General features: G+C 38.7%; 1 protein-coding gene across 3 annotated transcripts in view; it reads left to right on the forward strand.

Moving 5' to 3' along the window:
* The window catches only part of ZC3H13 (zinc finger CCCH-type containing 13), a 45,108-nt gene extending 18,769 nt beyond the window's left edge, over positions 1 to 26,339 (forward strand). For 2 of the 3 annotated variants that reach the window (XM_058823357.1, XM_058823366.1), the window contains exons 6-20: positions 1,133 to 1,272; positions 1,998 to 2,158; positions 3,478 to 3,675; positions 5,103 to 5,276; positions 8,064 to 8,374; positions 9,378 to 9,842; positions 10,830 to 11,012; positions 14,102 to 14,645; positions 15,325 to 15,428; positions 15,876 to 16,892; positions 17,760 to 18,269; positions 21,045 to 21,200; positions 21,810 to 22,010; positions 25,061 to 25,224; positions 25,805 to 26,339. In XM_058823357.1, the coding sequence (XP_058679340.1) occupies positions 1,133 to 1,272; positions 1,998 to 2,158; positions 3,478 to 3,675; positions 5,103 to 5,276; positions 8,064 to 8,374; positions 9,378 to 9,842; positions 10,830 to 11,012; positions 14,102 to 14,645; positions 15,325 to 15,428; positions 15,876 to 16,892; positions 17,760 to 18,269; positions 21,045 to 21,200; positions 21,810 to 22,010; positions 25,061 to 25,224; positions 25,805 to 25,975 (4,499 nt within the window). In that variant the 3' untranslated portion in view covers positions 25,976 to 26,339. The remainder of the gene's footprint in view (positions 1 to 1,132; positions 1,273 to 1,997; positions 2,159 to 3,477; positions 3,676 to 5,102; positions 5,277 to 8,063; positions 8,375 to 9,377; positions 9,843 to 10,829; positions 11,013 to 14,101; positions 14,646 to 15,324; positions 15,429 to 15,875; positions 16,893 to 17,759; positions 18,270 to 21,044; positions 21,201 to 21,809; positions 22,011 to 25,060; positions 25,225 to 25,804) is intronic. The other variant, XM_058823375.1, reaches the window with a different exon arrangement.
* The last annotated feature ends 1,190 nt before the right edge of the window (positions 26,340 to 27,529 follow it).

A 27,529-nucleotide genomic window follows, 5' to 3' on the forward strand; every position in this document is an offset into this window, starting at 1 on the left:
ACCTTTGTAGTCATTTCTGTATGAGTTGCTGGATAGGAGTTTTTGAATTTGGAGGACTTTTAGTACTTACTGAAAGTTTCATTGTTGCTGTGGGCACTTTTTTTCTCTCCTGAGTTTCACTTCTGTTAGAGTCCAGGTTGACCTGATAGTGATGTTACAGGAACTTCTACTGAGCTGTGGTGTTTCTGTAGTTTTCTGACAATCTGTGTTGCAGAAGTAGTTACAACGTTGCAAGAAAAAAATGGGAATTCTGATCCCATCGGAGAGAATTCACATATAATGAATATATTTGCAATGAATTTCACCTTTTATGTAGTTCCTGTATGTAGGAAGGGAGTGAAAGTCGTCTTTTCTCTGACAGATATTTTCCCAAAATGCTTTTTGGATATTAGACTTAAATATCCATAAACAAAATTAATATAACAGAGTGAATAAATTCAATTTTCAGTAAGATTTCAGTTGCCAGGTTGGAAGCTTAAGATATTACCTGTCCATGACTTAGTGAAAAAGTGTGAGAAATAACATTTCTTCTACTGTGAAAACCAAACAGTGGTAGTGTTGTAAAACCAGATGTAAACTCCTGAAGTGTATGTTCATCCAATGAAAGGGTTAATACATAACTCCTCTCTTATTTTAAAATCAGTGTTTACATGTAATTAATTAAGTATCTCAATTGTTTTGTAAGACACTGTATTAACTAAACTCCTCCAGTATCATGCATCATTATATGAATCCGTTTCATGTGAGTTCCCCAGTTATGTAGTGCTCTACATATTTTCACTCCCTGAGAAGACAAACAGTTTTAATTTTCTTGTTATTTAAATATAAAGTGGTTTACTTTGTTTCCCTTGCTTCCTCGGATGAATGTCCATGAAAGAAGTTGAGGTGTTCTTTTTAATGAAGTTTAAGAGTTGAACTTCAGGTTGTATGGAACTAACTGGAATTACTTCAGGATTGTACACAGAATTGGAGAAGAAATTTGGCATGAATGCCAAATTTCCTTGGTCAATTCATGCACTGCTTAAAAGTCATGGTGTAATATTTATGGTTGGCATCTAGTATGCTAAATGTTATTGTATTTTTCATAAAAAATTGTCTACTAATCAATTTATTTTTTTTTCTTCAAATAAAGACTCTGATAATGGAGATGTTAATTATGATTATGACCATGAGCTGTCTTTGGAAATGAAGCGCCAAAAGATTCAGAGAGAACTCATGAAATTGGAACAGGAAAACATGGAGAAACGAGAGGAAATAGTAATTAAAAAAGAGGTTTGTATTATGTAAATGTGAAATAAAAACAAATCATCAGCCACTTCATAGGCTTGTAATTGTTTCCCAGAAGACTTAGTTTTTGAGCTACAAATGCACAGTTGTGTTACATCATAGTAAATAACTGGCACCTATATAATTAATATGTGACTTGAGTACTTGAAGTGAGTATCTGATCAGTCATCCAGCACAGTAACCAAGTTTTCTCCTTTGTGAAGTCAGCTATTAAATGAGTAAGATTTAATGCATTTTAGTGATACAAAACTAGTAAGATCTGTAACAGAGAAGATAGAAAAAGGAAAACACAAGGCATTTCCTAATATCGTTTTCCTGCTTGCCTTGTAGTAACAGAATAGAGTGGCAGAGACAAAGCTGTAGCTGTTAGAAAATCTAAAATTTTGAGGAAGACTAAAAAAAATCCTCTAAGGATGTCTTTCTTTTTCAGACAAATGTGAGTGTTAGTTGTGAGTATACTGATTTTAAACCTTAAGTTACAGTTTTTGTGATGTATTACAGAGTGCATCACCTTCTCTTCCTCCACACTTTGTATGTTGTCTTCCTTTTATGCTGTTCTCTACAAACAATGTGGTGAGGTTGAAGGAGAGATGTACATGGTTCTCATATTCTCTCACTTGCTGAATTTACATGTTTGACACACATATTGGCATGCAGTTACATTTTTGAGCATCGATATATTACTGGTTAATTATATTCTTTCCCTCAAGATTTCTCCAGAGGTGGTTAGATCTAAATTATCACCATCACCATCACCACGAAAGTCCAGCAAATCTCCAAAACGAAGATCCAGTCCCAAATCATCATCTTCAGCTAGTAAGAAAGACAAGAAAGCATCTACTGTTTCTTCACCACTTTTGGAGCAGCAGAGGTCAGTATATAGATGCATCTTGCAAGAGAATGAGAAGAGAACCACACTTACATTTATTACTGGAGTTTTCATAAATAATGTTTTGCATTTTCCTTCCTTTCAGTGCCCCTGATTATATAAATTCAGGAGAAGATCTCTAAATTGTGCATTGTGAATCATCTTATGCAGATAATTGTCATATGGATGTAGTTTTCAGTTGATTATTTTCATGGTTTACAAGTAGATCTTTTCTCTGAATCTCCAGAATCTTTGTGAGACAATGAGAAAATACAAACCATTGAAAAGAGGAAAACACTTCTGTTTGAAATACTGCAGCCTGTGAAGCAGCTTCTCTAAATGTTTAAATTTGACCAACTGCCCATTCTGTTGGTATTGCATGTTACTGTTCAAGATAAAATATGTGACTTTTAAGCAGGGAATTTCTGAGAATTCAGGAGAGAATAAGAAGTGATGGATGTGGGGGGGGGCAGGGAAGAATTAAGGATAAAATATGTAAAAATCAGAGGATTTTAACTGGCTGCAGTGCCACCAAAGTCAATCACCAAAGCTGCTTCTAAAGTTCTTGCTGGCCATAAGATATTTTGAATTGTTGTTTGCAGCTTTTAGATAGTAAAGAAATTACTGCAGCTGTACAACCAGACACATCTGTGTTTGGGAAAATCCCCTGTTTAACCTATTTGTTAAAATCCCCTTTAAAGCAGGGACAGAATGACATTGTTTCTGCTGCAGGAATGGTATAGCATGTGCTGGTATACTACTGACCTATGCAGTGATACCTAGTTGATAGGATTTATCTTAGTGGTAAATTATGCAGAAAATACATAATGTTTCATATTGTGAGATGCATACTCAAGAATGTTTAGATGCTTCATCCTGTCTGGTAGTTAACATTAAATTGAAAACATGAGTAGTTCAAGTAATTTTGTGTGTGTCATTAGGATATTGCATTGCAGAAATGGGAGTATAAACAAAGTACTGTATGGTTTTTGTGTTCTGATGTACACAGTTCATGTAAGGGCATTTTATCTTTGAAAACCGGTTCTCTCTGAATAGGAGCAATTCCTATTTTTGTTCACTTCCTTTGGAAGAAAAAGGCTATAAATCTAGGAGCTCAACATAAATTTTTACCATCTCTACTCACCTTTCTGTCAAGTTCTGCTATTGAATCGTGCTTGCTAAGGGAGTTGGTAAATCCCATCCTAAAAGCTTCAAGGCCTTTTATGTTATAACTTTCCTGTCAATGTCTGAGAAATTATTGTTTGAAATAGTTGTCAACTCTTCATTTTTATACCCCCCCCACCCTGTTAATTTCTCTCTAGGAGTTCTAAAAGTACTCAGAGTAAAAAGAAAGGTCCTCGTACCCCTAGCCCTCCTCCTCCAGTACAAGAGGAAACTCCCCTGGGGAAAAAACACAAGGAAAAACATAAAGCAAAAGAACGTTCAGAAGAAAAGGCAAGGGACGTGAAAGAGAGAGGGCGTGACTTTGAAAGGCACAAGGAGAAAAAAGAGAAGCAGAGGTAAGTTATGTTGCATCATTAGCTTTTAACTCTAACCTTGCTTTTAAAATTAAATTCTATACAACACTGAATAATAAGGGTGGTATTACCTACTTTGCCAACAACCTTTTCAGTCCTCAGTGAAGTATTTTCAGTATGTTATGTAGGTGGGTTGATAGACTATAACTAACAGATTGGTAGGTTTTAATTGCATTACTTAGTACGTTTGTGAAATGCCTCTTTGAAGGATTCATTATTTCTCAAGAGGTTGGATTTTCACCAGTGGAGCAGGTTGTTTGCCAAAATCTTTATTGAAGTCATTCACTGGTCTGATTGCATGCTGTTCTGAAATCTTAGAGGACTGATATCTTCACAAGTTGGCAGTGTGCATTTAAACTCTCCCTAATCTTCAGTAGATTCAAGTATTTTTGAGGTTGTCCAAGACTAGTGACATTTTAGAATTGCTTCACTTTTGCATTTATACATATTTATATATTAAAAAATGGTGGAGTACTATGACTATTCTGTTATTTCCTGGAGCATACTTGTCCACTTAAGCTGAACAATACATGATCTGCATTTTTATGTCCTGAATTTTCCTGATGAAAGTAGGGTACATGTTGTGACGTTGTACTTTGTAACTGGCATAGCAGACTAAGGATTGGAAGAGCAGTGAATCATGCATTTTTAATTGATTACATAAATTCCACCATACTTACTTGAAAGTATTTTATTTCTCTCATGACTGCACACTCTCCATTACTGGAAGGAAGTCACAAGCAATAGAAAAGAACATTCTAGGTAGTGCTGAAAGCACCATGACAGTACTTGTATTATCATTGTACTATAACCAGATATTGCTGGGGTGACTACAGCCTTGTAGTATTCTGTTGGATTTTTGTCATTTTTTTCTCTGTTTTTCACTTTTGGATTTTTGTCATTTTTTTCTCCTACATAATAAAAATGAAGTTGAAATGTCAAATTTCTTTGAGGTATGGTCAGTGAAATAGTTGAAGGTTTTAATGGATTGCTTTCATTCACTTGCTGCTGGGATTAGCCTTTAAAAATATGTTTGAGCTTGGAGCTGCGTAAATAAAGTTCTGATATTACAGAATTTTTTTAATAAGGTAGCAAAATATTTCTCCATTGGTAAGAATTCTGATTTACCACCACATGAAATGTTAGGTAAAATTACAATAAGGTTTTTTTTTGTTTTACCATGTTCTAGTTTTTACAGTCCAGTGTAGCAAGAAATTTAGTGCATATCTTGCATTCTTGAGATTTGCTAGATTAAGGTAATTTCATATGTGAAATCATAACAAATGACTGTATAACATATGGTAATTGATATGGTAATCACATGTTCTGTCTTGGAGGTGTCTGTAGTTTCTTAGAATTGTGCTAATGCCTCTTAGCCTGTTAAACAAGCTTCTGTTTGTGTTTCCCAGGGATCCGTCTGAAAGCTCCCGTCGACAGAAGCGTTCTCCCAGTCCTGCAGATCACTCTGGCAGTAATTCTTCCCCTTCCAGGGAGTACTCACCACCTGCAGCAAGGCGAAAGCAAACCTCCCGCGCTCCAGCCAAGGCAGCCACTCACAAACATAACTTCTCACCCTCGCGCAGGTGGGAGGTCAATTCTGCGGATTTTATTTCCTTTAATGCTTCTGGTTTGGAAACTTCCTCTCTTGGTTTGTCTACTTGTTTGTGAGTCTGTTGTGAATGTTTGTGCCTCAAACACTTAAGCTCTGAGACTTTTTTTTTCTTTGCAATGTTACTACACGGGGGGGTATCTGTCATGCGTATGTTTTGCCTTCAGGTAGAACTTCAGAAGTCTGATATGAGATACAGTCAGTCTGTGAGCCTTTGGGAACTTTCTTCCTCCCTAACCTTCCCCTTTTTAAGAAGTGGAACGTGGAAAAATATTTTACCTTTGAGATTGGAAATGGGCAGAGTTTTTCTCTTCTAGAACAGGTAAAATGATACACAGGTCCTGGTTCTGCACCTCTTTCTTGAGAAGCAGGCACAACTGGCTAAAGAATGCTGTACAAAGCTTCTTGCAGGAAGTTTTAGGGAAGATATCATATCTGTTAGTTCTTGAGACTTTGAAAAATGTTTTACCATCCATTAAAAATGGAGTAGGCTCCTTATTTTGGCCTGAAAGTGTATAAGCTCAGGTTTAGGATGACATTGCTAAATACTACTGTAGTCCCATGTATGTATAATGGAAAGCAAGGCATTCTTATTTTCTGCACCTCTGTTGAAGGGTGGGGGAAGCTCCAGACGTCATACATATTTCTGCATGCTGATTTATCAAAAGCAAAATAAAACCCATCCATTCAGCAATCCAAAGAGTTGTAAGCAAACTGTTTGGCTCTTGTGGTGACTCCGTTCAGCTGCAACAACATTGGATTGTTTTGTGGTAGATGTGACTGCTGGACATTTTTGCTATATTGGATTCTTCATAGGGAAGAGAGTTCTTCCTGGAGCAGTAGTAGGGAGTCTGCAAAACATCTCTTTTGTAGCCTTTTCCCTGTTTTTTAACTTACTCCAGTGTCCTGGTTTCAGCTGGGGTAGAGTTAACTTTCTTCCTAGTAGCTACTGCAATGCTGTGTTTTGGATTTAGCATGAGAACAAGACTGATAACACACTGATGTTTTAGTAATGATTACCACAGTCTCCCACAGCCTGCCATTGAGCAGGTGCACAAAATGCTGGGAGGGAGCATGGCCAGGACAGCTGACCTGAACTGGCTAAAAAGATATTCCATACCATGGAACATCATGTTCAGTGTATACACTAAGGGAGGACGCCAGGAGCATCCAATTGCTCCTCAGGGACAGGCTGGGCATCAGTTGAGGTGAGCAGATATGTTGTACATCACCGTTTGTCTTGGTTTTCTTCTTTTTCTCTCTCTTTTTTGTTATCTCCCTTTTGATTGCTATTATTGTTACCATCGTGGTTGTCTTTTACTTTATTTCAGTTTTTAAACTGTTCTTATCTCAACCCACAGGCCTTACTTTTTCCCCATTCTTCTCCCCACCCTGCTGGGGGTGGGTAAGGGAGTGAGCAAGCAGCTGTGTGGTACTTAGCTGCTGTCTGGGGTTAAAGCATGACATCCAGTATTTTGCTCATCACTGCCTGCTTGTATCAAATGTTGTGCAAGGGAATGTTAAGCAGGGAAGATAAATGGGCCTTCTGCTAGAAGCAGGGAAGGCTATTTCAAATATTTTGTCTCCATACCATTGAAAGCATTCCATGCAAGCCAATCTTGGTAACTCTGAGTCTCAAAATAATGATTCAACAGGGAAAAATAAATGTAATCTTAATTTAAAGACAGTAAGTCATGAAAGTATTTTGGATTCTGTCAGTCATATCTATCTTTGACAGAATTTTACATTGACTACTTTGGAAGTTTTACTACTAATTCCAGGTTATCTGTTTCATTTGCATATGAATTGTCATCTTAGAGGCATGCAGGCTACTTGTTTCCTCAGGAACATTGAGATTTGTGAAGATATGTTGTCCAGTGTGGCTTTATAACTCCCACTCTTCTCTTTGTCAGCTCTGGAGTTTTGTGAAGTAGAAGGGAGTTGGAGTTAAAGACAGTATATATTTAATGAGAAAAGATATTTGCAAGTTACTTTGGTGCTGATAAGGGGAAAAATACACCACTACTGAGCCTAAAGACTTGAAGTGTGTTTTTGCCCACGTTAGTCATATTATGAGGAAATTTTTTATAGTTGTGTAAATTATCTTTTGTTGGTGACAGAATTTCAAAGATCAGAAATATTTTGTGTACGTTTTCTTATTCTATCAGATGTGAGTTTTCCATGTTTGTGTAGTCATGTTGGCTAACATTTTAAGTAGGTATGTGTATGGTTTTTCTGGACCTAAGAACTGTTTAAAGATCAGTCCTTACAATAAAATGTATTTATAAGTGTATAGGGAGAAGACACTTTTTTTTTGTAAAAAAAATTCAATGCTGTTGTAAACAAAAAATCTTAATTACATCTCATAAAAATGATCTGTGTAGTTTTATTATGAACTCCAAAAAACTATTTTATATTGAAGAAAAATTGGTTTTTGCTTGGGAATGGGAAAGAAGATACTGATGTTTTTTTCCTGACTCCTCCTTCCTTCCCCTACATTCTGGTAGCTATGTAATACAATTTGGATTGGAGAAATTTTTCCTGGGCATTAAATAAACAACTCATTTAAAGATAAGCCTATTTTGAAAACATATACTTGCCATCCTGGAGGGAAGCCAAGTTTGATGTTTTATAGAAACAGCATGTATTTTCAGTGGTCAGAGGGTAGAGAATACAAAAATTATTGTATTTGCTTTTTTGTATGGTATGTCAAGAACCTTTTAAGTCAAATTATTATGCCTGTTTTAACTCTTCCTTGCAGGTCTGCTTCTCCATCAGGTCAGCACCATTCTCCCATATCCTCCAGACATCACTCCTCGTCCTCACAGTCAGGCTCCTCTGTTCAAAGACATTCTCCTTCCCCACACCGCAAAAGGACTCCTTCTCCATCCTATCAAAGGACAGCCTCCCCGCCTGCAAGGCGGTCATCTTCCCCCTACCCCCCACACTCTTCCTCTCCGCCTCAGAGGAAGCGCAGTCCTTCGAGACACCGCTCTCCTGCCAGAGACAAGGGAAGGCACGATCGCGATCGGACTTCACAGTCTCATGACAGGCGCCACGAGAGGCGGGACGGTATGAATGAAAATAGCACTTCAGGGTGGTTTTTGTTTGTTTGCAAATTGCATTTTGAAACTTGATTTTCAAATTGTGGCATTGTGTGCACCCATCCCAGTGGCTGGGAGTTGAAGAAAATACTGGCTGTGTTTACTCTGGCTGTGCTGGTGATGCTGTTTGCAGGTACTGTGTAATAATGTACCCCTGGCAGAACTGCTTATGTAGGCTCAGCTGATTGTAAAGGTGCTTGAAGGTATCTGTGTAGGTGTTCTGTGTGTAATGCAATGGCGGTGTCAGTACGAAAGTGATTTTCACAGCAGGCTACACCGAAGTAACTATTATTCTTTTCTGGGAGGTGCCCAAATCCAGTCCCCACTGATTGCTTTCTGTTGTCTCTGTAATTGACATTAAGTGAGGTGTCTGCAAAGAAACAGTCATTCCCTCTGTTTGGGTAATATGAGATGAGCAAACATGCTGTTTGCCTCGAGAGACAGATTACAAAGAGTATGTATGTCAGCTGTGTTTTAGACTGGCTGTAAACTTACCTTTCTATTGCAGTAATACTATAAATACGTTGTAGAAAAAGCCCAAAACAAAACAGACCCCCAAACCCAAACCAACAGATTTCAACAGGGCACTGGGGCCTTAGAAGTGGTCTAAATATAGCACAAATGGTTTGGGAGTGTGTCTGTGTGTGTGTAGAAAATAAGAGGAATCCATGATAGGAGGAATAATGACCCTACCTTAAAATTTTTGAAGTGCTCTTGCTCTTTAGTATGTTTGACATTTTTTTTATTATTCTTACTGTGTTTTGAATGGGTAAATATCTGTAGAGATTAATATTCAGAATAAGATCATTAAAATTTACTGAATGTATGATGGTTAACCCAGCATGATCTTGTCCTATTGATGTATTAATTTTGATTTGGTAAGTGTATTTTGAGTATGTTGTTTTAGTGTTCTTTGTGTGCTAAATACTTGCTTGCTCAGATTAAGCAACATTCTTTTGAACGTTTTACAGAAACAAGAGGGAAAAGAGAAAAAGAAAGAGAAACAAGAGATGATCGTGACTATGACCAAGAGCAGAGTACCTCCAGGGACCACAGGGATGACAGAGAGTCTCGTGATGGAAGAGACCGGAGGGACGCGAGAGACACCAGAGATCGGCGGGAGCCGCGGGAATCCAGAGATACTCGAGACTCCAGAGACACACGGGATTATAGCAGGGACACCAAGGACAGCCGTGACCAGAGGGACTCGCGCTCCACGCGAGACTCCCATGACTACAGGGACAGAGAGAGTCGAGATGCCCATAAAAAGGATGACCAGTATCAGGATGACTTGCGTAGCTATGGGAGATCCCATGGCAGAGAGGAGAGCTCTCGTGCTGAAACAAGGAATGACTCCAGAAGTGACTCCAGAAATGAGAGTAGAAGTGATAGAATTGGCAGAAGTCGAGGCCGAGGTCCAGAATTATCTGACAAAGGTATTGCGTAATTTAAAAAATTCATGTGTCCCTATCATTGAAGACATTGAGGATTTGCATTCATACTGCTTTGTTTGATATTTGATATGCAAGTACTGCCAAATAGTTCATGCTTTTAAAGCTGTGTTCAATTCTGTTGTCATTAAATTAAAACTGTTGTTGAAATTTATAGCACTTCTGTCTTCTCCATTCAATAAAGTGGCATAACATTGGTATTCTGCCATCCCATTTTAAAACAAAGCCCAACCCTTACATCACTCTGTTTAATGTTTCTGAACCCTAGGTTTTCCCATTGGCTACAAATACAAGATGCTGATCTGTAGTGGAAAATTCATAGGTGGTAGTGCATCTCAGAGCACTGGGCAGTAGGTTTCTTATGCTCTTTCAAAAACAACTGCATAGTGTGTGGTGCCTGGAAACCATTTCTCACACACACCCACCTCTCCCTGCTTCACCACCCTGCCCCATCTGCTTTCCAAAAAGTGTGACTTTATTCTTTAAAATGGTTTCTGAAGTCTGATGCATTAATAATAATAATTATAAAAAACAACAACTTTTAATAATCTATAATTTATTTTGCTTTTTCAGGCTTGTTGTAACATTTTCGTTGGGGAAATTATGTGCAGTTTTTACAGGAGAATGATCACTGCTTTCTCTGCCTATTTTTGCTGCACTATTAGCTTACAGCCTATTCAGAATAATTGTGAACTGGCTTTTGGACTGATACTTCTAGTCAGGAGACCTCATACTATGACCAGGGCATGAGGATTCAGAAAGTCTTGATTTTGCAGTTTGCAAATAATAACTTTAAACAGTTAAAACATATGAAATTTGAGTTGTTGGCTAAGTAGAGTTTGATGTTAAAATCTTCAGCCCATGAGCAGCTAATTCAAATTTATTAGATGTTAGTACATCAGTTGGTATAAAATATCAGTGGATTTCCTCACATGTGGGAGCTCATGTTTTGTGTTGCTCCATGTCCATTAGGAAGTCGGGGGACCAGAGGATCCCAGGCTGATGGTCACAGCAGTAGTGGGAACTACCACGACAGCTGGGAATCGAGGAGTAGCTATGCTGATCGGGATCGCTATGACAGTCGCGATCAAGCAAGGGACTCGTCCTTTGAGAGACGACACAGTGAACGGGATAGGCGTGACAACAGAGAAAGAGGTATTTTAATGCCTGGTTTTACTCATACATCTCTAGTCAAATGTACATGTATCAATGTGTGTGTTTCCCTCCTTTTTCTATCTTGTTTTGCCCCCATACCAATTCAAAAATAGCTCATCTGACACCACACACTGACACTACTCCTATCCTTTACATAAGATAACTTCTGTTGAAAGATCATTCATTGGCAGTGTATGCATGAATGCTGTCACCTTTTCTCCAGCCCTATGGCTAGGTTTTGGCATCTTCTGTGTTTATTCATCCAAGTATTATTAAAAAAACTAAACTTCAAGGGACCTCATTGTACAACTCCATTGCCTCCTCCTCCACTTCGTGGTTCACAAGCATGTTAAGCTTAGAGTCATGATTGCATTTTGTTACTGATTCTGTTTGCCTGTATAGAAACATTATGTTTTTGTTCTGTAAATTGCTTGAGTGTGTTTTGGAGAAAGCCTAAACTAGACTGACAATTATGGACTACTTGCTACTAAAGTAAGTGACAGTTTAAATTTATGCTTAATTCAAATATTTATTGTCTGGGAAGTTGAATAGTGATGAGTGCTTTGCTATTGTCAATGATCATTAACTAAGCATTGATACAGATACCAATGATCAGGAAAACAGCGTGCAAGACTTATTTTGACATAGTATGCAAGATGTCAGACTTCTGTACCAGAAAGTGCACGGTGTTGGCTTGAAGGAGCTTAGGACCAGCTTACACTCTGGAATATATTTGTATTGCTCACCAATTAAGAGAACAGAAGGAGTTAGGGAAATGAAAATAGCGTGAAAATTGAAAGAGGAGCTGTGAAGACTAAACATGAAATTACAGTGGGTTATTTTCTGCCTTGAATTTTGATTTACAGGTGACAGATACATTCTAGCTGCTGTGTAATTTCAGTTTTTCAAAGACCTATTTTGTATGCCACTTCGAAAGATACTTTTTAGCCTATTGAAACAGATCTGTTGTGGCTTGTTCCTGTGAAAGGCTCTGCTTCGGATTCTCTCTCATCTTCAAGGCAGGATTTCAACAGACCTAAACTCCAGGCTTCCTTTTTCATGTCAGCTGAAAAATCCTGAAGACTGAACATGTCCTGGGGGTTGGCTTTTGCAGTCTGGCTTTCATCTTTTTCACCTCCCCAGCCCAAATAAATCATACAGATATATATAGTATAATTCTGTACTCTTCATGTCTTAGCAGGTTTTTAATTTATTAAGAAAAACAGCAAACATCCACCCCCAAAAAAACCCTAAACAAAACCCCAAACCAACAGAAAAAAAAAGTTAGAAATAAAAGCATGCAATGACAACAAAATAAATTTCTAGGAGGGAAGTTGCTTTGAGTGGGTTGTGTTTCCCTTTGAGGGGAAAAATAGAGAGCATAAATTCAAAATTTGTTGTCTTCTTCCTTAAAAACTTAGATCACTTTTTGTAGTAGTAAGTCCTCAGATTTACAATTCAAGACAGTTTCCCTAATTAGACTGCAGTTTTAGTGTCTGTCATTCTGAGAAAAATTGAGATATATTTTGATTCTGTGATATCCAAGGAGTATGATTTTTAAATGCAAGCTTGCAAATTTGAGCTGTCTTTATTCAACTAAGGCAAATATGCGAGTGTTTCAAACAACCACTGGAGCAGTACTTCAAAAAATGAAGTCACATAAGAAGTGCTGACTAGCTGCATTTAATTGTGTAATACACTTGCAGTGTTTGATTCAGATAAGACTTTCATGTGGATGTTTTGTCACCAAAACTGACATAACAAATAGGAGTTGCAGAACTTCTTTATAAAAATCTAATACTTGGTATGCAGAGTAAATCATATTACAGTGCTGTAGGCCCCATTACAAAATGTGAAACCTGTTTACAGAACCGATTGCGTGGATTGATGGTTTAGCTTTTTAAAAAGGCAGAAATGTCACTCAGCTTTGCTTTTAATTTTATGTGGTAACAGGGGAGCACTAAATCATTGTTAATTCACTCAAGGATGAAAATTGATTAAACTGATGGAAATGCACGTTTTATTGATTTAGTTCTGTCCAAACTCTGCCCGCTCACGCCTAGTGGACATTGTCTCAATTTACAGCAAAGTGCCCTCAGCCTCAGAGTAATGGACCGAGAAATACCAATCTCTGTTCATGCCATTTTTCCCTCTTTTGTGTAGTGTTCTTCTATATATGTTGTAGGAAAATAGTTGTATTGATTTGTTGTGGCTCAAATACTACTAATGTGAGCATAGAAATTGCTATGAAGTAGTCAAAACTTATAGAAATGCTCAAAAATATCCAAAATACAATGAAGAACACATAGATAAGGCTGTGGCGAATGAATACAATTGGACAAATCAGATTTCACTATCCTTCTGGATCAGTCATTTTCTACATGTTTAGTTTTCCCTCTGACTCTAATCCACTGTCTGAACAACAGGAAACTCAGATTCTAAACTGTAAGACTCTGCAATGAACACAATTTAAAACTTCTGGCAGCTCTGCTTCCCCTATCTCATCCTTGCCTCTCCCTATCTTGTAGATTTGGTTGTGTGTTTCTGTGCAGGGATCTTGTCTGTGATGAGACAAGCCAATATTTCTAATTTTGCAGAAACTTTTACTCTGTGTTGTAAACAGCTTGAATCCTTGTAAAGTACTTGATTCCTAATAGATTTAGGAAGTAAAATCTTTGTACAGAAGTCTTAACATTTCTTATGCAAGCATTCCCTCTCAGCTTTTTAAGATTTTATACCAGATTTGGAATCACTGAGTAATGCTATAGTAATAGCTACATTGTGATGCATACATTTGTCTTTTGAAGCTATTCAGAAAAATCCGGTAAAAAAGTAAAGATTTTTTGGCAACTTTCGGTTTAGTAGGCAAAGCCCTCTTCCTCAATGTTGAAAAATTCTTTCAAAATTAGTTCTGCTTTTTGTCTTCCTTCCTCCCCAAAGGGAATATTCAAGTTTCTGCAGGGAGTTGCTTTTCATTTAATGCAAACCAAGATCTAGATTGTCAAGACAAAGGCTCTTTTTTTATTAGTGCAGGGGAAGCTGTGTATATCTGTTCAGCACTTGGTAATCAAACCTGCTTGTGTTTGCAGATCAGAGAGCAAGCTCGCCGGTACGGCACCAAGGACGGAGTGACGATCTCGAGCGGGATGAGAGGAGAGAGGAGCGAAGGGTGGATCGGTCTGATGACAGAAGAGATGAAAGGGCCCGGGAGAGAGAGCGAGAGAGGGAGAGGGACCGAGAGAGAGAAAGAGAAAGAGACCGGGAAAGAGAGAGGGAGAAAGAAAGAGAGTTGGAACGAGATCGTGCTCGGGAACGGGAGAGGGACAGAGAGCGGGACAAAGACAGGGAGCGTGAGCGGGACCGAGACAGAGACCACGACAGGGAAAGGGAACGAGAGAGGGAGAGGGAGAAGGAGCGGGAACGAGAGCGGGAGGAACGAGAAAGGGAGCGAGAACGAGAGCGAGATCGGGAGCGGGAGCGTGAAAGGGAGAGAGGTCGAGACAGAGACAAAGAGAGAGACCGCCAGAGAGACTGGGATGACAAAGAAAAAGGAAGGGAAGACCGCAGGGATAAGAGAGAAGATATTCGAGAAGAAAGAGGCTCAAGAGATGTCCACGAGGAAAGAAAATCCAAGTGAGTGGATCTAAATGTTACTTCAGTCAAAGAAAAAAAATTGTAGTCTTTTACTGCTGAATTTGGTAAGTTAGTAGGCAGGGGAGTATCTTAAGGAAGAAGACAACCTATTTATGCATAGGCTTGGTGTGGGACTGTCTCCCCTGCATCTGTGTGGCACATGCTGGTAGCCCCCAAATTGGTACTATGCTGGTGAAGTTATTCCAGTGTTTTGTTAGTGCTGAATCATGGAACTGCTCATGAGCTAAGAGTTGAGTCTGACAATGTAATTTTCCCTTTTATGTATGCTTGCATTGTCTTGCCTTTAATAATACAGTCTCTAATGGAAACATAGTAGAAAACTGTGGTACATTATGAAGTCTGAAATTCAAATAGCAGCCATCTGGGTCAGGGTTTGTTGACTTTGTTAATTAAATTTCTTTGGAATATGCATTACCCTTTGTACTACCAAATTTCCAGCACTGGAAAGCTACCAGTGAAGGCACGAAAAATATCCTCAGTGTTGTCTTGTGCTTCCTTTAAGTGCATAGCTGTTACTTGGAATGGCAACTTAGGAAACTACAGAACTTCATGACATCTTTAAATGTCTTCTGTATGAGGTGCTTAGACTTCAGGAATTGTATTGATGATAAACTCAAAGCATCCTAAAGAAATTTGCTGGTTCATGTTCCTTTTGCAGGAAGCGTCACAGAAACGAAAGCAGTCCAAGTCCCCGTCAATCACCCAAACGTCGCCGTGATCATTCTCCTGATAGTGATGCCTACAACAGTGGAGATGATAAAAGTAAGTGGGAGTGAGCTCTCTCTGCAGCTGGGCACAGGTTATCCTCTGTCTATGGAAAATAACTTGCAATTTTAAACACATAAAACATGGGGAAAGTTTTGTAACTGTTCTCCATATTTTTATGAGCACTACAATTTTTCTTCATCTTTGTTTGTCATTTATCTTCATTTTGTCACTATGTGCTATGTCTACAAGGTGATAGTGGCTTCCACATCTTCTGTGTAAGGTGCATGTTTACCAAATTGGAAATTGTCTTTTGCTGCTGCAGCAGTAGAAAAACCTAAGAAATCTAACTGAAGTAATGGGCTATGTGTTTTAATGGATACTTTTTTTTGGCATGCAGAAGACAGCAAATGCTCACATGTTCTTCCTACACAATAAAGGCTATGAAAAAATGTTCTTCTTAAAACAGGATGTTATTTTTCTCATTTCCTTCTCATTTTGCAGATGAAAAGCACAGACTCCTGAGCCAGGTTGTGCGGCCACAGGAATCCCGGTCACTGAGCCCCTCTCACGTCACGGAGGAGCGGCAGAGTCGCTGGAAAGAAGAAGAGCGAAAATCGGACAGAAAGGAAAGTTCCCGACGCTATGAAGAGCCAGAGTTTAAAGAGAGAGTTTCTTCAGCAGATAAGCAAAGAGAGCAGCCAGATGCTTCAGAAGGTTCCCGGTCCAGGGTTCAGGAAAATCTTGGACACCGTCCTTCTGAAGAAAGAGATGCTTCTGATAGAATGCATGATGACAGCAAGAAGAAATCTAAGATACAGAAAAAGACCACAAAGAAGAAGAAAGATGATGACAGTGGGGTGGAAAGGTACACTAATGAACCAGCAACCGAGGAAAGCCAGGTCTTTTCCCCTAAGAAAGGTCAAAAAAGAAAAAATGTGGAGAAAAAGCGGAAGAGATCCAAGGGTGATTCTGAAGTATCTGACGAAGAAATTGTTCCACATCATAAAAAGAAAAAAGGCCCAAGAACCCCTCCTGTAACTAAAGAAGAACTGGTTGAAGCACCACCTGAGAAAGCAGTGGCAGAAGCCCCCACGAAAAGAGAAGATACAACATTTAGTGACTGGTCAGATGAAGATGTTCCTGAACGTGGTGACATTGTTGTTCCAGAAAGAACCGCTGACGATTCCCACAGAAAAAATCACAGGACGAGGGTAGAAAAGGTGGAAGCCCCTCATGTTACTATAGAGGATGGAGCACACCGTAAGCCTGTGGACCAGAAGCGCAGCAGCAGCCTCGGCAGCAATCGGAGCCACGCCTCCAGCAGGCTCAGATCCCCCTCCAATGAGTCAGCGCATCGCAGTGGAGATGATCAGACTGCAAGGAAGAGGGTCCTGCACAGTAGCTCTAGGGACAGGGATAGGGACAGGGACAGGGAGAAGAAGAGCTTAGAAATCACTGAAAGGAAGTCCCGAATTGATCAGCTGAAACGAGGGGAGCCCAGTCGCAGCACATCTTCAGGTAATGAGTTATATTTTAGTGACACTGACCTATCATTCTGTGTCCAAGTCCCAAATTGTTCTTCATGGCTCTAATTAGTGTGATAGAAGAGGGAGGTCCTGTCTGCATTTCACTGTAAAACTAGAATGAATTAAGATTTCTGCAAGTGTTAATATATTTGAAAAGCTGATTCTCAGTGGGCAGGATTACCATTTTGTTTACACCAAAACATTCAGTTGGATTTGGTTCATGCTGTCTGGGGAAGAAAGTAAATTGTAGGACAGAAAAACCTCATAGAGAAAATGCTTGTGCTAACAGAACATTGAGGTAATTTTATCATCTAAATAATCTTCTTAAATTCGTTATTAGTGTTAATTTTGGTATGGAAATTCCTGAAATTATGTAAAATTACGTACTTTTTTTATGATTCCTGTTAGGCATACTTTTAATGCACATGGAAATCATCTTCATTGCAAATCAAAATTGTCACATTTTTTTGTGTGTAGTTGCTGTGCAAAAAACAATAGGTAAAATATTTTAAAACTGAAACAGCATCAATACAAAAATATTTTCTTGTGAAAGCATTTTGGTTCTCTGTTCTTCTCATGGTTACATGCCTGAAATTATTTTTCTGAATTCATCATTTGTTAACTAAGGCATTTGTAGCTTTTAAAAGACATGTTATAAAAATTTGGAAGTGGCAAAAGTTACTTCGTGTTTTTAAGTAAGGTTAAATCTTCTAAGGCAATGTGAAAGCATTGTTAATTTGATGATGCTTCTTTTGAGAAGTATATTTTCATTCCTGAATCTTTAAAATGCTTTGGTCTAGTAAAATGGTATTACATTTATGTGTCATAGTCATGCTTATATATATAATCTTTTATCCAGATCGTCAAGATTCAAGAAGCCACAGCTCAAGAAGAAGTTCCCCTGAGTCAGATCGTCAGGTTCATTCCAGATCTGGGTCCTTTGATAGCAGGGAAAGGCTCCAGGAGCGAGATCGACATGACCACGATCGGGAACGAGAGAGAGACAGGAGAGAGGGGAGGCAGAGGGACTGGGACCGAGATGTGGACAAGGACTGGCCGAGGAGCCGGGAGCGAGACAGACTCAGGGAGCGAGAGAGGGACAGGGAGAAAAGACGGGAGCTGGAGAGAGAGAGGGACCGGCAGCTGCCTGATCCTGCTGAAAGGGAGAGAGAGAGAACTCTTGACATCTCCTCTCAAAAGGAATCAACAAAGCACAGTGAAACAAAACTGGACAGAGATCACGAAAAGGAGTTTGATGGTGCTTGCCGGGACTCAGCGGCTTCAGAGAAGGAGAAAACAGACAAAGATTTAGGACCTTCACAAGGCTTTGAAGATGGAAATGAGGCCGAAAAGGTAGAGAGTCTAGAAGGTGAGCTATTCTGGGAAAGAGCCTGGACTAACAAGTGTATTATTCTTTCTCTTTTAGCATAGCACTAAGTAGAATAATTTTTTACGGAAAAGCTTATTGGCTTCAGCTTCTCTGCTGTGGAAGCAGACAGTGAGAGAAATCTGATGAACATCTTTCTTATTGTTAGTTATGTCAGTGCTGTTTCTTAATTTCTAGAGAAGTCTTGAGGCAAAGAAGCATAAATTATCCGAGCTAATTTCACAAAAATGCAATGTTTCTGAATAAGCAGTTTACTAAAAGATAACACCAAAATTTAATTGCCTTGTTATATCATTTTAAGATTTATTTCTTACTTTGGGAGTGACAGGTAGTGAGTGAAAAAGAAAGAATGTGGACTTGGAACTGTTTCTTAGGGGTTTTTTTCTGCCAGAGCCCAATTATCATAGAACTATTTGTTTGATTAGTAGGTGAAACATATGTATGGCTTGGCACAATGGTCCCAAAATAACTTTCCTGAGGTAATCTTACAGATCTTTCCAGATCTAACCTTATCTGAGGTGATCTCAGTAATATCAGCTGAAAATGCAGCTTTGTTTTACTGGCCCTAATGATACTGAGGTAAGTGTGCTTACAAAGGGGCAAGCACTGACAAATTCCTAGCAGCTTGTTACATGGATTAGAAGCTTAAGCTTTGCAAGAATAGAGAGTTGGGAAGTGCTTTTACATGAACAACATAAAAGAAAGAGTCTAAATCCAGAGTAAATGGTGTATGTTATGGTTATGCTCATTGTGTTTGCTGTTCTTAGTAAGAATTACCTGTAGAGTTCATTGTTGATTTGGGCAGTTAAATCAAATGCTGTCTCAAGAGCATGGTGAGGAATATTTAGTACTTAGGTCTTGTACCTGATTACTCACAAAGTGGTCTTTAGAGGTGAGAGATCCTGTTGGGAAAGTTTCATTTAAGGAGATTATCTTCCACTCCTTCCAGTGGAGTGGAAGCACTTGACAAAGATAGTATTTGAAATGAGCCTGGAAAAGCCTGATTTTGCTACAATAGACAGAATTAACTGTTTTTAAACTAGAGGAAAAGCATGGTGTGATAAATCTGAGGGTACCATGTAACTTGAGAAAAGAGGTCATGAAAGGCCATTCTTGGGTGCATGACTTGTTTCCAAGGGGGCATCTATAACCATATAGGCTGTGCATGTTAAATGTGTTCTTAGGTCTAGCCTTTCAGTTTTGTTATGTATGCTTTTGTCTGTTTTTCAAAGGTTATGTTCTAAATTCTCTGCAGGTTATCATCTGTAGGGTGTTATGGTATATTTAGGATTTCTTATTTTTTTTAGGAAAATCTATTTTGTAAAATATTAGATGGCATTCCATTTTATTAAAATATTGTATATAGTATGGTTATGATTTTCTAAGATTTAGTATACTTCATTATCTTCATTACTTTGTAACTCGTCTTTACATTGCTCCATTCAGTTGAGCTTTTAATGCAGAATTAATATATAAGTACAATTCCACATAAGAATCGTAAAAGATAGTCTAGAAATTATCAAATTTTTACTTGAAATTCAAAATACAAAATAATTTTTAAAAATTACACATTGAGAACTATGAATTGTATTATTTTAAATTTCTTATTACAGTAAATTTTTAATGGGTCCAGGCACATAGTACTGGTGAACTAATGTATGTGGTATATCAGTGTGGATGCAGCAGATGGATCTTACAGGCAGTGAATATTTAAAGTTATAAGACACAAAATGAAATCTAGTGTGGATCACCTTATTCTCCTTTCTAAAAAGGAAAAACTTGTTAGATGGGCTGATGTTAGGAAGGTATGTGGTATTTACTTGGGCTACTTTTTTTTCCCCTCACAAAAGCAAGCTGAAAATAACCCCAAAGAACAGGTGGGGAACTTAAACTGGAAGCAGTTTCACTCTGGCTGAGGGAGCTGGAAGGTATCAGAATAGTCATTCACAGAGGAGGATCCCTGTCAATTCTGTGCAGTTTGTGTGTCACAGCTCATTGTTAGTACCCATGGTGGAGAATCATAATAAAGCCTGAGTTTGGAGCAATGGAATTTTTAAGTGCTTGAGTCAGATCTTTCAGTCTTGGAGGTGAGAGGATGTCCCTTTTGTGAACTGCAGAATTCAGTGGTTGAGTGTCTTGTGTTCACAGGTCCTAAGAAATATTTCCACATTAAGCACATGTATTTGTGTGTGCAGATAGTATGTGGATGGAAAGGAGGGTAACAACTAAAAGAAGTTTAACATGGCTTTCTAGAAGCTCTTCTTGTGACTGCTACAAAGAATCTAAAATTCTGTACATATTGTTTCATTCAGGATACCTGTTACCTTTTGTATTTTGGAGTTTTGTTACTTATTTTAGGGCCTTTGGACTGAATCCTGATTTTGGATTAATATGTTAAAGCATCTGAAAGACTTTGTGGCAGTAACTTAATTTTTTATAAACTATTTATTATTGTAAACTTCATGTCAGATATCAGATCATCAACATGTATGTTGTGAAAATGGCCTTCTGTGAGTAGTTTGACTAATACTGCACCAAAAAATTGACCAGTGTATGTAAAATTCAAACTGCTACATTGTATATGGGAGGTATAATTTCACTGTTTCTCTGGGTTAATACCAGTTTTTATGTTGAATATACTTGTTCTTAAAAGCTAACAGTTAATTTTGCTAAGCCTTTTTGTCTTCAGGCAGTGTACAGCATGTTTAGAAAACAAATATGATTGCTTTAAGCTACAGTATGTATCTGTCTCTGCAGGAGGAGAGGATGAGGCAAAGACTAATGATGTGCAGTCACTGGGGTCTGGTGCTGGAGAATACGAGCCTATCAGTGACGATGAACTGGATGAAATTCTGGCAGGTGATGCTGAAAAGCGTGAGGATCAACAGGAGGATGAGAAGATGCCTGGTAAAAGTATATCAACCCCCTTTTGTGATTATTTGAATATAAAGATTAGATCGGTGTGCACATAATGCTGTTGTGATGTTGACAGTATTTCTGAATTAGGAGTGCAGTCTGTGAGCAGATTCTGTCTGTACTTGAATGCTTTCCAAGTGCATTGGGAAGAATGGAATTGCTTAATTGTCCTAAGTTCAATTGGGTAATCTGGGCTCTGTGAACTACCTTTCTGAGCATTTAATTTGAATCCATCTTAGCATGTTCAGTTGTACTGTGGCTTTTCTGAATGCATAAATAATATCTCCAAACCTGCTGGCTAAGCAGGATCTGAGCAACCTTTCACAAAGGGATTGCAATAAAAATAAAACAGAATATTAGGCATGGGTTGAATTTTTTTTAATCCATATAGCTTTTTATTTCTATTTCTTTTTGTATTTCTGCCATTTTCTACCCATCCAAGTGAGTTTTGACAATCTTACATGAAAGGTCCAAGAGGTCTGCAGAACAAAGTTTGTCTAATATATATTGCTTTCAGGAGACAGCTGTGTGCACAGCATGTGAAATTCATCAGCTGTAGTAAGGGGTGGTGATGTGATAACTCATTCTCTGTCAATGTTTTTGCAGATCCAGTGGATGTTATAGATGTAGACTGGTCCAGTCTTATGCCAAAGCAGCCAAAAGAACCACGTGAGCCTGGAGCTGCGCTCTTAAAATTCACACCAGGTGCTGTTATGTTGAGAGTTGGCATTTCCAAGCGATTGGCAGGACCAGAGCTCTTCACCAAAATAAAAGAGACATGCCAGAGAGTGTTGGAAAAACCTAAAGGTAACTTCTGTGGGGATTAAACTGTCTTTTTGGTGTAGTGAAAAAGTCCTTATGAAATGTGTTCATTACTTTAGGTTTCAAAGACCACAGAAAGTGTATAATCAGTATTGTGTGAAAATTACAGAAATGTGATACAGCATCATGTTAGTCAGATTAGTGTTTTGATTTCAGCAATGGTGAGGAAGTCTAGACTGATAAACAACAAAATTGATTTTATCTTAGTAGAATATTCGTCTTGTGAGACCATTCATGCTTTCCTAGCCTAAAGTGTATTAGCAGTTTCTTAGAGAGCTAAATATCTTTTCCAGTGAACTCTATTATTACATAGTAGTAGTATTTCAAAAAAGAAACAAGATTTCTTATTTTCATTCTAAGAATCCTTTCTAGAATTCATAGATAGGGGATTTGGATCAGAATGAAGGCACTAAGTTAAATATGTATATTATACCTCTACTAAAAGTGGGAAATACAATAATTTACAGGTTTGGAATTTGAACAAAGTGTATGTCATAAGACAGGCATGACAAATGACATAGGCATCAGTTGTACTATTGCTGTTTATTACAGTTCTGAGTGTTAGCAGGGCGTTTCCATGAGAAGGAGTACTAATTTTTCTCTTTCGCATCTCAGAAACTAGTTGAGCTGCTTGCAACAACTTGCATGGTAGAATGGTTCTTTTGGGACTATGAAACATTTGCTTTCTATAAGACCTCTATGCAAATGGTTGCAGGATCTAAATGTTAGAAAATTGTGGCTTATGAATAATAGTATCTGTGGAGCTTATGTTTTAACTCAGTAAATTCCAGTTCTTAATTTGAAACAATGCCTTTCACTTTACATTATTCTTTGTGCAGTGGTCTTGTTCTGAGAACCTCACAGTCTCAGATAAGTAGGGGGGGGGGAGTATCCAAAACTTTTAGCTGTGCTGATCTCCATCTTAAGCCATTTAAATGACTTAACTGTATGAATTGTGAGCTATTACCCCTGCTTTTACATTTTTTTTTAATCAAATAAAACACTGAGTCTTCCTGAGCATACAAACTGATATAGTCAAGGTATGAACTGTGTCTCTCTCCCTGTGAGCTTTAATTTCACTGTATTCTTCAACAGTTCTTACCAGGGATTCCTTGCAACAGCAATTGCACTGCAGGATCTCTCCACCTGGCTGTTTGAAATGATTCCTGAATTGATCTCACCAACCTTTGCATGCTTCCCTAGAAATAAAGTCCTTAGTGATGATAGGAGGCTCTCCAGCACTGCCTTTGGACTGTCTTAAGTATACTTGGAGTCAGCAGAACTTTGCTCTGGAGAGGATAGGGGATTTGGAGTGCCTCTCTTGATTTCCCTGTGGTGTGTGTGTGCAGTCTCACACATCAGAGTTCTACACTGCCAGTAGGCTTTCAAGTGTATGCACTTCCTCTGCAATCTGCCAGGTGAATATTCTGTGTGTAGAGATTACACAGCCCCAGCACATGTAGTCTAAAGAAAGGCACAAATACAGTGCTCTGAAAACTGAATGAATCTGGGCTAGGTGTGCTCAGTGTGTGTAACAGTGCAAGTGTAGCATTTTCACACTAGACTTCATGGTTGTATAGTTTGTCTCCCTGTCTTATTCCTGAGGTTGGTGTTCCCATCTTTGTTCTTATTGAGGAATAAATTGAAATATTTCTCGTAATACTATTAAATGCAGAAAGTAGGGAAATTATGTCTTGTTTCAGGGTGTGCTTTTTAAATTATTTTTTCTTTGGAACCAAAAATCTGTAGTATGTGATGTGATGGTATTGAGATTTTTAGCTGACTTGCCGTCTATTATATGCAATTGTTCCTCTAAGGATATGGGCATGCTTACTTGCAAGATATGCTCAGCAGGCATCTGAGAAGACTCTGCAAGCTGTCCATGTTACCTTTGAAGTGGCCTTTTTGTGTCTTGTCATTTATTTCCATTTTTTGATTGTCCATTGAGGTTGTCTTTGACTTCAGAGCAGTTCTCTTTAACCTGCCCTTCATTTCATGTAACTTTGTTTCTTTACACCTTGTTTAAAAACTACTGAGTTTCATCCATGTTCTGAGAGGTTTAAAAAATGCATCTTTGCCCTCTTCTGTGTTCATACTGCCAAGCTGCTGAAGCAGTCTTTGTTTTTGCCTTTTTTTTTTTTGCTTTGCTGTATTTTCCCCAGGGTTCTTCACATCTTGAGTGAGGTGTTAAATTCTCTGCTGAACACCCAGCTTTACTATATAGAGGCAGCTGGATTGGACTCAGCCATGTATCTTTCCAGCTTTTTGTCTATTACATGACAGTCTTCCTATTTATTGTAAAAGGGCTATAAATCAAGGAGCTCTGGTCTAGCCCTGTGTGCTCTTTTAGTCTTTGCATTTCATAGAAACAGGCTTGTTGCAGGGCAAGATTCACCTCACAGCCATCTTTTCAAAAAGTGTTCTATCTGCTCACTGTTTCTTCTGGTTGATGTGTTGAAGGACTGGTCCTGTCACCTTGAGTTCTGTTAAATGCTTTAGGTGAGCCAGTAGGAAGGGGTAGTCCATTGGCAGCTGCTGACTTGTTCTCCAGGTTCATCCACCACAAATGAAAAAATTATTCTAGATAGTTGTGTTTCACTTCTGCATAGCCATACAAAAACAGTGTTGACACTAGCACAGTTACCTGATGTCTTGCAAAGTGAAACTTGGGCTACTTTATGATTAATGCAAGTGGTAAGCAAACACCTTTTGTCCATCACACGTCTCACCATAAATCTTACCCCGTCTTCTGTCCAAAGCTGTCACTTGACTTTTAGGCTTCCCAGTGATTGCTGTCTCAATATTGCTTTCCAGTGCTGAAACTAAATACAAGGCTATCCATCCTTCCTTTTCCATGGTGAAGGATTTATTAGTGTTATTTTATAAACTCAAATACTTTTTTTTACCAAACCTTGATATTGTTTAGAAGGCAGAAATACAAATAGTAAAAACGTTAAGAAAATTCATATGATTGTATGGTGCTGTTCAAAAATACCATGTGTACATTAATCTCTGCAAATCTCAATTCTTTCTAGATGCAGAAAACCTTTTTGAGCACGAACTGGGAGCACTGAACATGGCTGCACTTCGGCGGAAAGAAGAGAGAGCAGGTCTTCTCAGCAATCTGGGTCCGTGCTGCAAAGCACTCTGCTTCCGCAGGGATTCTGCAATTCGGAAGCAGCTCATGAAGAATGAAAAGGCAAGTGGTCTGCTGACAGTGCTGGGGCAAAGTGTGGGAACACAGATGCCCCTAAGCAGAGCTTTTCTCTGAGAGATAATTTTTGTGTTTGCTGTTCTGAAGGAGATCTAGTCCTTTAAATAATAAACTGACTTTTATTTAGAGAGGTTGCCAGGTATTTGTTTTTTATATAAAATGAGAGCTTAATTTAAATTTGAGACTAAAGCTAGTTCCTGTTTCTTATCATTTTGGTGTTTAAATTCTGGAGATACATTTTCTATATTTAGAGTATACATAATAAAAATAATTAGGCAAAATATTATTTCAAAGGTAACTGTTGAATGACTTTCTTGCTTAAGATTCCATGTGCTTTTATAAGAATTGTAAGAATCCAAGTTAAAATTAAAATTCTGCAGTGGGTTTTATGATTTTGTATGCTAGTAGAAAAATCATTAATTCTCCAGGTCTTTTCTAGTGATATGATTAGTATGATTTAACCTGTAATTATTGAGAGTACTTGAGGTTAATTTCCCAGCTTGCATATTAAAAGACATTGTTTTCAGTTCTTCCTTTTTTAAAATTCCATTTCCAATTTCAACAGGGTGCAACAAAACAAACTTACACAAATTCTGCAGCAATGGACAGCGACTTGTTACGGTTGAGTCTACGGTTATTCAAACGAAAGACTGTGTGCCAGGTTCCTGGGCAGGAAAAGACAGAGGACAGCAAAATTCCACAGCCAGCTCTCCAGCAGGAAGTGTGTGTGACTTGAGAAAATGGCTGCAGCGGCACTTCCTTGATTTTGAGTTGATTTCTCGCTACCAGTGTTGGTGTTGCTGTTTAGAACTGGTGGTTGTAAAGCGGCTCTAGAAGATGAAAAGAAATATTCCATTTGTACACAGTTAATAGTATTGGTTTTAGATGTGAATAGGAGTGAAAAATTGAGACTTCTGTGTGGAGGTCTTCGCAATTTTTGTAATATTGAACCTTACACTGTAACATAAACCTGTTTTATGGTGCATCAAGTGTAATAATGTGAAAATGTCTGGGTTTAGCAGTTTATAACATCAAATGATATTAAACTGAGAAAAACTGTCGGTGTCTCTTTTTCCTTATTATGAATGGGTATATCCACCACCACCTTGGTCCCTCAGTCCACTTCTGAAATTTGTTAAATATCTGTGAGTCTATTTGCCTTATTTTTTCCAAATCCTCTTTCTTATAGTAGCCTCTGGTGTGGATTTGGATCAAACTCTAGCTCTTTTCCATCTTTAACGTAGGTTTTTAATGTAAAGGAAATTTCTTTTAATTCCTTCTGGACACAAAAACCTAGTCCAGTCAGTTAAGACTCCTTTTTTGTTGATTAAAGAGAAAGTTAAAAAAAAATAAACTAAACCAAAAAAAAAAAAAAGGCAAGAAAAAAAAAAAAGCTTGCAGAAATTATTTATGACCAGTTTTAGGTGTCTGTACTTATGAGACTAACTGCATTTTGGAAATGCTGCCTGCTTTCAAAGGGACTGACTGGTGCATATTGAAAAACATCTGAAGAGGAGCGCAGTCATTGGTCACAGCCAGCAAGGCTTTGTGTGGAAATTGCTTTTCAAACCTGATTTCCTTTTACAATAAGGTAACCCTACTTGGTTGGTCAAGGAAAGCCAGTTGATGTAATCTGCTTGGATTTCAGTAAAGTTTTTGGTACTGTCTCTCAAGTACCATTCTGGACAAAAGGGATCTCCGGGACACAGCTGGATAAGCGCATCATGCGATAGGTGAGCAGCTGGCTCATGGATCAGGTACCCAGGGTTATAGTGAATGGGGTGACAGCAGAATGGTGACTGTCACTAGTGGGGCTCCATCCTCAGCCATGTGCTCTTCAACATCTTCATTAAGGGCTAACTAAGCTTCCCAGTGACACTAAGTTGGGAGGAACTCTTGATTCCCTGGAAGGCAGAGGGGCCCTGAAGAGAGACCTGGATAAATTAGAGATGGGCAATCGCCACCCATGTGAAGTTCAACAAGAGCAAGTGCCGGATTCTGCACCTGGAATGGGACAGCCCTGGAAGTACAGACAGACTGGGGAATGAGAGGCTGGAAAGGAGCCCCATGGAAAGGGTCCTGGGGGCCCTGGTTGATGGCAGGTCAGGAGTGCCCTGGCAGCCAACCCTGTCCTGGGGTACATCAGGTACAGCATCACCAGCTGGACAAGGGAGGGGATTGTCCCTCTCTGCTCTGAGCTGGGGTGGCCTCACCTCGAGTGCTGGGGGCACTTCTGGGTGCCACAATACTAACAAGACATTAAACTATTAAAGAGTGTCTGAAATGAGGA

Source organism: Ammospiza caudacuta, chromosome 2 (assembly GCF_027887145.1).
Source record: "Ammospiza caudacuta isolate bAmmCau1 chromosome 2, bAmmCau1.pri, whole genome shotgun sequence".
Lineage (NCBI taxonomy): Eukaryota > Metazoa > Chordata > Aves > Passeriformes > Passerellidae > Ammospiza > Ammospiza caudacuta.